The 10,492-nt window shown below is 38.3% G+C and overlaps 2 protein-coding genes across 3 annotated transcripts; both read right to left on the reverse strand.

Moving 5' to 3' along the window:
• Window positions 1-703: 703 nt before the first annotated feature.
• On the reverse strand, window positions 704-2,156 carry LOC135677517 (BTB/POZ and TAZ domain-containing protein 4-like). Its single transcript, XM_065189874.1, has 5 exons — window positions 1,926-2,156; window positions 1,707-1,840; window positions 1,334-1,640; window positions 941-1,254; window positions 704-860 (listed from the first exon to the last, which is right to left on the reverse strand). Exons 1-5 carry the CDS (start codon window positions 2,154-2,156, stop codon window positions 704-706), a joined length of 1,143 nt encoding a protein of 380 aa, XP_065045946.1.
• A 1,570-nt stretch (window positions 2,157-3,726) lies between these two features.
• Window positions 3,727-7,278, reverse strand: LOC135676800 (small ribosomal subunit protein eS1-like). 2 transcript variants are annotated; one of them, XM_065188386.1, is made up of 7 exons: window positions 7,171-7,278; window positions 7,024-7,071; window positions 6,837-6,942; window positions 4,687-4,767; window positions 4,434-4,619; window positions 4,138-4,338; window positions 3,727-4,012 (listed from the first exon to the last, which is right to left on the reverse strand). In XM_065188386.1, the coding sequence occupies exons 1-7, from the start codon at window positions 7,179-7,181 to the stop codon at window positions 3,920-3,922; spliced, it is 726 nt and encodes a 241-aa protein (XP_065044458.1). In that variant the 5' UTR covers window positions 7,182-7,278; the 3' UTR covers window positions 3,727-3,919. The 2 variants fall into 2 exon arrangements, with proteins under 2 accessions (XP_065044458.1, XP_065044457.1); XM_065188385.1 differs by having other exon boundaries at window positions 4,687-4,824; window positions 7,171-7,277.
• Window positions 7,279-10,492: the final 3,214 nt, after the last annotated feature.

Consider the following 10,492-nt stretch of genomic DNA (forward strand, 5'->3'; position numbering starts at 1 on the left):
TGACCAAAATGCTTAAGCTGAAGTTGATAGTAGTACACTCATCAGACTCTTATAAGTCAATCTTAATCCTGCCCACTTTCGATGTGAGACTAAGCTAAAGTTGATAGTAGTGCATTCAAAAGCTTAACGTCCTCGTCAAGTCCCAACATAACCCAGATCAAACCCTAGCATAGTGCATGTGAGGCGTAGCCCAATGGTGGCTCCACGCCGTGACGAGTCCTCTGACTCCGTCTACGGGTAGCCCTTTCCTACTCGAGCCCCCTCACCATGCTCAAATGCTAGGTCGGCTCTGATATCAAATATCATGACTCGAGCCTGATGGGCTAACTAGCCTATCAACTTCGTTTGGTCTAATCCACTGACCAAAATACTTAAGCTGAAGTTGATAGTAGTACACTCATCAGACTCTTATAAGTCAATCTTAATCCTGCCCACTTGTGTGTGCGAGCGCGCGTATATATATATATATATATATATATTCTCTTTGGTATGATTTATATGAACCAAATCAAACAGCCCTGATATAACAACTTAGTTTATCCTTCTTATACGTTCTATGTTGCTTGTTTGTCATAAAGTAGGTCACAACTACGACACAGTGAGTTCACCATGGCAGCTCGACCAGGCGTCCGTTCCTTCCTGCAAGTTATATTGCAGCGATCTACAGTTCATCGTGCTCTTCCAAAAGAAGAGCCGTGACAGGTCAATGAAACGTGAGCTGGGGCTGCGTGCACACCACCACCACCGACGAGTGAACGCGTGCCCGCGAGAAGTCCGCCGCCTCCTGCACTTTGCTCACCAACAGTTTCCACTTCACCTCGTCCTTCTTGCTCTGCTGCCTCAACCTCTCCTTGAAATGCCTGCAACCACGAGCCGTAAGCGTGGAAGGAGGAGTCCTCTAAAGGAATGGACCGATGACCATGAGTGGGTTACCTACTACCTGCAAAGTGGGACTTTGCACCCGTCCACCTGCGAGCACAGCCGCGAGTGGAGCTCGAGAAGCTGCCACATCCTCTTGCAGTGGGTGCAGCCACCGAGCACTCGGTTCTTGCAGCCGGCGAAGTGGCGGACCAACGCTTCTAGGCCTTTGCAGGCGGGGAAGTTGCAGGGCGCCGCGTTCTGCTTCAGAACCTTGTCGTGAGGCCCGATGGTGCGGCACCCGTCCCTGCAGATGTGGACCAGCGCCTCCATCGCTTCGTGCAGCTGCAGGTAGATCTTCCTCTCCTCTATCTTCCTCACTCTCTCGATCTTGCTCTGGTAATCGGAACCAGGTGGGTGTTCATCGACCTTGAGAGCTAAAACGAGAAGGATAAAGTGTGCCGAAGGAGCTTACTGAATCGTCATCGGTCACCGACTCGAGAAGCTCCTTCTCGAGCACGGGGTCACTCTGCCTCATCACCTTCCACCCCCCGGAAGCAGACACCTCCTTGAACTGCTTCACTATCAACCGGTGGCAGAGGAGGCAGAGGCGGGGCGCGTCGCAGAGCCTCGCGAGCTGCAACGCGTCCACCGCGTTCTCCGTGGTGAGCAGGCCTCTCTCCAGCTGCTGCACGCACACCATCTTCAATGATGGGATCACGAATGCATGCGACAGCACCAGCAGATGCAGCACGAACTCGTTCATCTCTTCCTCCTCGTAGCTATCAGAACAAACACAAGATATCAACGGGTCCAGCGATTCCGAGTCGCAGTGTGTAAGCTGTTACCATGATGTGTAGAGGAAGCGAAGAAAGATGCGGACGGCATTGTGAGGAACACCGCGGATGGAGATCGCCCTCCGACGCCCTCCTCTTCTCTTGGACTGCTTCAGCATGGTCTTGATCACCGGGGAAGCCATGCCCTGTTCATCACAAAGAAACGTCGAACCAACCAGAAGAACACCGTGCTTCGATTCTCGACAGGGAAGATGGGGGAAGGGGACGTACAAGAATGCTGGCGTGGGCCAGAATGATGCCGTCGTTGGTGTAGACGCCGACATCGGCTCGGTATCCGTCGGCGAAGAGCCGGTGGAGTAGATCCCTGGTCAGGTTGTCAGCCATGCAGCAGCTGTGCTTGGCCAGCTTCTCGCAGTTGTTGCTGGTAGCAGCTAAACTTAGGACTGGCGGTGGCTGCGGGCAGCACCTATGGATGCTCATCTCCCACCTCTGATCTGCCATGCGCAAGCTTTTTCTTCTCCTCCTCTTCCCTTCACGGGGATCGCAATTGTGCATCAGTTATATCTCATATAATTCTAAATTATGAGTCAAATGTCATCAAAATCAAAGGGAAATCTTTCAAGCTAGAGGAATGCATGTCATACCTGGAATGTTAAGGGGGACAAGAACTACCCTTTCCTTGATCAACGAGATTAAACGAGAAGAGACGAACTTGTTCAAGGATCAAACGAAGAGCTTGGGAACATGTACGGATGTGGCCCGAGAATGAGCTCTGCTGGAATTGAACAGAGATGAAGATGGCGCAGAGATCTCACCTCGAGGAATCTGGCTAATGCTTGGCTTCTATATATCTTCGGCATTGCGCCTCCCTGCACAGGGGTTGTAGATGGCAAACACCCTGTGCCATGCAAGAATGTGTTGTCTGCTTCCCCTTCCACGTCTTCAGGAGATGTAATGGTGGTTCCCAGATGATTACAGGATTAGCCTTCGGAAATGGTGGCATGCAACAAAAACAACGATGACCATTCATGCAGCTGGTCAATTCTGTGGCAGGTTTGATGCCATCATTCGAGAAAGACCAGGTCAAAATCTAGTGGGAAGAACAGCCTCATGTTTCTAGTTCGCCGCATCTAATTTTGGGACTGTGGGACTGGAGGATTATTTGTCAATCGAGAATTGCTCATCAAGTGATTATATCGGTGAATTTTTTTTACTAGATTAAATGAAACTTAAATTATAGGTAGTTAATGATAATCTCCATTTAGAACTTTCTTTAATATATTGGATATTTATTTGCCTTTTGTCCCCTTCGAAGTTAGTTTTGGTTTTTTGCCTTTTTTTTAATAATCCATAGTGTAATTATTTTTCAATTTAATTTGTGCTGGGTAATCCATATAGAAATATCACTGGAAATCCATATGAGTAATCATCATTTCTAGAATCATTCTTAAAAGTTTTATTTATTTATTTATTGAGAACTTCATGATAATTTACAACAAATCCTTTTCGATTACAATCTATAAGTACACAATATGGTAAAATGACTCAACTAATGAATATATAATGTGGAAGTTAAATATAAAAAGGAACTCGAACAATTTATTTGTCAACCACTCTCAAGAAACCACAAGTCAATTAGTCAAACAATCAATAAAACATTTGCTTTAGTACAAAAAGACATGAATAATCCGTTCCGGAACGACCAAACATCTTTCTCCACGTACATAAAGTATTATTAGTTCTTGATTGCCTATTTTATTTTGATTTAAAATATTATTTTGATCATTTGAAAATTAGTTTCATTGAGCTTTAGATTTATTTACTCTCTTATTATTACTGGAGGCTTTTTCACAGACAACCTCTGGCAGGAAATGACATGCAGGGGATTGTTAATATCCATGAAAATATAATATATTTACAGACAACCTCTGGCAGAATCCATTTGGTAGAGTAAGACATTTCCTTTCGCTTGAAAGTTATCAGGATCTTACAAATGAATAAATTCTGAGGAATAAAAAAAAAAGCTTCAAATTTTAGTTAATTGAAAAAACCCATGGCAGCTAATTAAATGGATCATCAAAGTACATTTAATATTAAAAAATGATTTCTGTGTTTGTGAAGAGCTCATCCATTCCACTAGAAGAAAAGCCAACCGATACTGGAAATAATGCCAAAGATGTCACTGATCAACTCAATAGCAACAGGAAAACCAAAACTGCAGCAACTGCATTCATGTGGATGTTGGCAATAGAAAGACTAGATATCTATGCCCCAGTTACTTCTTCACCTTCCATCTGGACATCTTCAGCAGGTCTGTCGACCTTGGCACCCACATCCTCCTTGTAGTCACCATGGACCTGCAAATGGCAATTGTCAAGGAGACTGAAAAAAGAGGGCATTGAAACCCATTTGATTAACCTACAGATTGCCATTGTTCACCCAGTCATGTCAAAAGAAAAAGGTAAAGAAGGGATAAGAGTACCTCCATAAGCTTCCCCAGATCGAATTTGGGAGCCTTGAGAATTTTGACTTTGCGGATGAAAACATTCTGCAGGGGGTAAATGCTTGTTGTTGCTTTTTCAATTTCCTTACCTATGACCTCTGGTATGAATTTCTGTACCAAATCCTTCAGATCGCCAGTTGTAGCTTGATTAACCATAATCTCTCTCATCTTGCGGCGTATCTGTGACCACGTAAGAAGGCATGCCTAAAACTGTCCCCCCCCTCCACCCCCAAAAAATAACAATAAATATCAAATGCATTTTACAACAAATTTACCTGTCTGATCTGACTAGATTGGGCGTAACACGTGCGTTTAACCTGATTTGGGCGTCTCTTAGTGAAGCCAATACAAAACATCCTCAAAGTGTAATTGTCGGTCGTCTTCACGTCAACATGTGCTTCAATTAAAGTCTGCCACTTTCGGACTACGTATCTAACCTTGTCAGTTGTCAGGTCCATGCCCTAGATAAGTAAATAAAATAAGACGGTTGAAAATAAAGAGTTAAGCACAATAGTACAAGACACATACCCAGAAGTTAGTTAAAACATTCTTCCCTTGCACATCCTCCGCACGAAGCCGGATTTTTCTGTGTGCCTGGTCCTCATCATTCTGCAGGTCAGCCAAACAAACCTCAAAAACTCTGTGCTTCAAACCTTCAGATGCAATCTGAGATGACAAGAAAGATCTTCAACACATTTAAGCAATAAAAAATTCAGCTCACCACATACACCAAGAACATTAATGTCCAAACGTATTCCTGAATGAACCATTAGAAATGAAAACCACAAAATTCAAGCAATTCAAATAAATAATGCCAGATGGTATATTATGAAAAGCTAAAAAGGTCAAATCTTATGGCAATCAGAGGTGACATGCGAAATGGTCGGGTTGTGTAATTGTTTTTTATTTAGGCTTGAAGTTACAAAGAACAATCTCATACCAAGAAAGCTTTATGGTTATCTCTTCACCTCTATCATTTCAGGTTTGAGAAATGATTTAATTTTAACTTCAATAGCATTTTAGTTGATAAAACCTTATAGTGCAACGTTTTCAATAGGCGCTCAACGCTCACCTAGACGTTCGGGCGATGCAAGGTGAGGCCTAAGTGCCTCGAAATATATTGGGGGGAGTTGCTTCAAAGAGGCGTGACTCAAGCATGTGCCTGAGCCCAAGCACTGGGTGACTTAGGCATGCACTTGAGACAATTGAAAGTTGGGTTCAATTTTGAGAGCCTAGGTTCAATCAATTTAAATTAGTTGGCTTAGTTGAGCCAACTAATTCAACAACTTACTCCTGTATAAATTAAAATATCCAGTTTCAAAAATAGAACTTCATGGTCATAGAAAATAATTTCATTCGACACAAAATATGGATTAAAAATGTACTCAAAGATCCACAAATTTAACCCATTGTTATGCATTTAGGCATGTATGGTTGATAATCCAATTCAAGTACCACATATGTATTATTCCTTTAACATTCATTTGAAGTATCACCATTATGATACATTCAATCTTTAGATTCTGCATAGAGATATCATATCTTAGAACCAAGAATGACAATTTGTTTAAAAATTTGGTGTGACAACCAAGAAGGTGAGGTATGCCATCCACAAAACACTTGGAAGCATGGTCGAAGACCAATGCAAGTCTCAATAATATTGTTGTGCCTTCTCCAAACTCTTGTGATGGTGAAAATCTTTAAGTATCTATGAATCCATTGCAACATTGTGGGCTTCCGATTCTTACTTGGTTACACAAACACATATTATAGCTAAAGCATGTTGAAGCCGAAGGGTATCCAGTTAACCTCAACTGAACTGAATGCAGATAGTTGACTTAGTTACGTTTCAATTAACAAAATGTCTATGAACCATATCCAGTACATGTTTATTTCATTGTGTATATTATTTATTAGCTCAAACTGCAACCCAAACGTTTATCAACCATATTCAATACATGTTTATTTCATTGTGTGTCTTATTTATTAGCTCAAAGTGCAACCCTTCTCTCATTTGTTTCTACCGGTGTGGGAATTCTCGTAATATCTAACATTGATCATATCTGGACTAATTCATCAAGAGAAAAAAAGTTCCCCTTGAAAGTGCATGATTGTAGGATTCACACTGAATTAAAAAGTGAAGCTGGAGCATCCGGATCAATCAGTTTTAAACATACCTTATTATTTATTCTTCCCTCCGGCTTCATTATCTTTTTTCTACTTTTTTTAAACAATTTTCTAATGTGTAGACAATAGATTATGATCTCCTCCATAGATAAGAACAGAGCAACACTCCTTGATGAGCCCATAACAACACGCTTAAAAAAGAACTGATATTTAGAGAAGAACATCTGAAAAAAAATTTAGCAGACGATGGTACACCATCCATGGACAAAGTTCAACTCCCAAGAATTGCACCCATTCAACGCAATCTCACTCCCACCTGAGTCTGATAGTTAACTAGAAACCCATATCCCGCAAAATTTTGCTCTCTGACAAAGCAAAACTTTCTCCAAGGGCTCATACATTTCAGAAATATTATCTTATAATCCAAAATGTAAAACAATTTCAACAATCGACACATAAAGATCTCATTTTGACCATTAAAAAAAACACCGAATGCTTCTCGACGAGACACATAAGCAGAACCAGAAACAACAACGATAGCGATAACACACCTTGGTGCCCTGCGTCCTTGAAACAAGGGTCTTCCCAATGTTCCTCACGTTGAAGACTGAAGGAGCCTTGATGTCGTACCAATCCTTCTTCGCGAAAGGATCAACCCTAAAAAACGTCAACCGGAGCACGAGAAAGCGTCAGATACAGCAAGAGAGAGAAGAAAGGATGGATGGGGCCAGAACTCACGCCTTCTTCTTGCCTCCCTTCTTCCCCTTGGAGATCCTCTTGTTCTTCCTGAAGCAAAGGAGAGAGGGGAAAGAAGAGTAGATGAGAAAAAGGAAGCGAAAGGGTAGAAAGAAGATCAAGAGACGGACAGATAGAAGAAATCCTAACCCGACCGCCATGGCTGCGGCAGATCGTCCACCTCCAAAGCGTTTCGGCGCCGACGATGGACGATAAAGAGGCTGCTGCCCTATAAAGGCTTTATCTATGTTTCTTTTTACATATTTATCCTTGTACAGTTTCGAAATAGCTTATTTGTCTTTGTAGATCTTAATATAGCTTAATATGTTTCTCCAATAATAAGATAATCGAAATCTAGATTATATATTAATTTAAAATTAATATATATATGTTGAATTTAAAATTAAAAAATATAAAAATCATTATCTTTAGAGGGATATATATATATATATATATAATCTTGTATGATTGTGACATTTGGATTTGAAGCTTGTTAATCGGACGATCAATATTTGAAGATTTTAAAGCATTTAATAGATTGCCTTCCTGTACCCATTTAATGACATAGTTTAATTTGACGGCCCCCTATTAATTGGGCTCGTAAAGCCCATTAGCCTTTTGGTCCAATGATGTTTAATATCTAAACCTCACATATCATACTGATTAGGCCGAAAAAATAATAATTTATACCATTTCATCGTACACTTTATTTTAATATTTTATTCTTTTATTGTGATTTACAGATTTTGTAAGAGTTATATGATGATCTAAGAGGATATGAAAAGGGATTGTTATATCATAGTCATTTAGGTCTAAATATTCATTAAGGGTTCATTATAAATATATATATATATATATATATATATATATATATAAATAATTTTTTTATTAGACTATAATAAGATTTGAGGATGAGATGGATTTTATTAGGCTTTGGGATTGAGCTTATATGATATTATCAAAGGAGATATCAGATATAAATCTTAAAATACATATAGAGACAAGTTTTCATGAATCTCTAATCATCTCTTTTGAAAAAGGGTTATATGGTATTCATGTAAAGGTACACACTTGTTCTTATCCTACCCACCACTCTTTTACTAGGAGGCATGTTACATTCATCCAATGAAAATTTATCCTTATAAAAATATTATAAATCTCACATTTCGTACTGTAATAGCCAAAATCCATAGGTGGAATGTCTAAGTAAAGAGAAAGTTCTTAAAGAGTGAGAGGCTTTACCTATCTATTTTTTTCTTTTCCCTCCTCCCCACCACCCTTCTCTTTCATCTTCAAACATCATAATAATATCATCGCTATTATAGCAGCACACCACCACTAAAATAAGCAATAACATTAATCACTAATGGACATCAACATATCCCCCAACGACAACTACCACCTTACATATCACCTTTTCTATCATGTGCTTGATCGTTGTTTCACTGCTCAAAGCCAAGAGCATTAATTTTTTTTATTATTATATTAATTCAATCCCTTGATTGCATCTTATTTAGGATTAGCTCTCAGTATACTTCACCTTTTAACTTTTTCACCCAAAGTAAGCTTCTAACTCCTCTTATTTTTCACTTGCTTATAGATTTATTAAATCATTAATCAAACTAATTAAAAGTTAATAAAGTTAGGAAGATGAGTTAATATCTTTATTGCTACCACTTATCTTTTTCAAGCTTATTGACTACATCATTTCTCGTTACATCTTTTATTTTTTTTATCATCACTCACCCCTATATTAGATTCCTATCAAGTCAGGTTGGTCGAATCATTTTTTACTTGTTATATGCCTTATTTTATTTCTTTGTATCGTCATTTACTTTCAGTAAATTTTAACTTTCATTATCAGTATTATTCTATTTATTTTCAATACTTAGACACCTCCAAATAAACCCAAATTTAACTCACTTGTAATACTTTGAGTCCAAAATAAACTCTAAAATTTTATGCAAAAATACCACCTATAACCTCTCCAAACACTCTAAAATCTCAATTCTATCTTGATGGCCCAAATTACAAATATTCTCATTATATGACTACCTATGGAATCGCTTATCATCCAATGAGCTTATAAATTTGGGATAACCTATGATAGATTTAAGTCAGGTTATATAAGTGTTGGATTAAATCAATGCTAAACTTGAGGCTATGAAAGTCCATCTAGTTTGTTATAAGGAAAACTATCAAAATTCAAAGAGCACTTAACCACTCTTAAAGTCACTCGATCGTCACCTAGATGAAGGGATCATCTTGATAATAACCTAACTTTTATGCCCATATAAATCTACTACAACCTGGATGACCTAGGGAATATGCTATACCAATTTGTGAAGCTCCTTTATATATACCTTATAATAATGAGATAGATTGAGAGAATGAATAATTTAATTTAAGACACTAATGAAATCATTAAGACCTATGTTCCAAAATGATGAGAATGATATTACCTATAGGATTTAGTTAAACCTAACTTACTTTGATGGGAATCTTGATCCTCGAGTATTCTTGAACTAGTTAGTAGCAATGGACCAAAATTTTAATTAGTGCTTGATACTATAGAATTGTAAAGTTAGGTTTGTTTGCTTGATGCTAACTAATCTTGACTAAACTATATTGGATTAGTACAAAGTGCCACCTAGAGTGCCTTGATATGGTTCCCATAGACTGATAGGATAGGATAAAGTTTAAGCTTAGAGAAAAATATGTATCTCCCTAATTTAGAAACCAACTCCTAAAACAATTAAGCATCATATGCTAAGTCTCTATAATTTCTAACCACACGAGTTATTTTGATAAGCTCATGATCCGGTTTGACATTCATGAAGAACCCATTTTTATGATAACTAGATTTATTACTAATTTGTGATGAGATATTCAACATAAAATATCTTGTTTTAACCTAGACTCCTTGGAGAGTGCATTCTAAAGAGCTCTTGAAGCTAAACAATACATTAAAAATATAATTAGAAATACAACTTGAAGGCTCCTAAACCCACTTGTATGCACTCCCACATACTCCCACGTAGCTTAGCGTTGTCTTACCTAAGCAAGATAACAAAAGTACATAAATTGTTATTAGGAATACTCGAGATAAACCATAGTGTATTAAATATTATAAGTATGGTCACTATATCCGAGAGTGTCCACATATAAACTTACACCTAAATAAAAATGAACTTATAAATGACTATACAAAGTAATATTACGATGATGAAAAGAACAATTTTGCTAATGCCACCCAACACACTATATACTGGTCATATTTGTACATTATGTCTTAGCTCTACCTAAGACTTTTGAAAATTAATATCGCATCAGCATCTTTCACATATATACTGTAATGGTCATAATTGTATGATTATTATAGATGGAGGAAGCAATCTTAATGTAGTGTCTCGGAATGCTATAATCAAATTTAGATTCAAATATGAACCATATCCATAATATTAAATGTAGC

The sequence above is a fragment of the Musa acuminata genome, chromosome BXJ1-6 (assembly GCF_036884655.1).
Source record: "Musa acuminata AAA Group cultivar baxijiao chromosome BXJ1-6, Cavendish_Baxijiao_AAA, whole genome shotgun sequence".
NCBI lineage: Eukaryota > Viridiplantae > Streptophyta > Magnoliopsida > Zingiberales > Musaceae > Musa > Musa acuminata.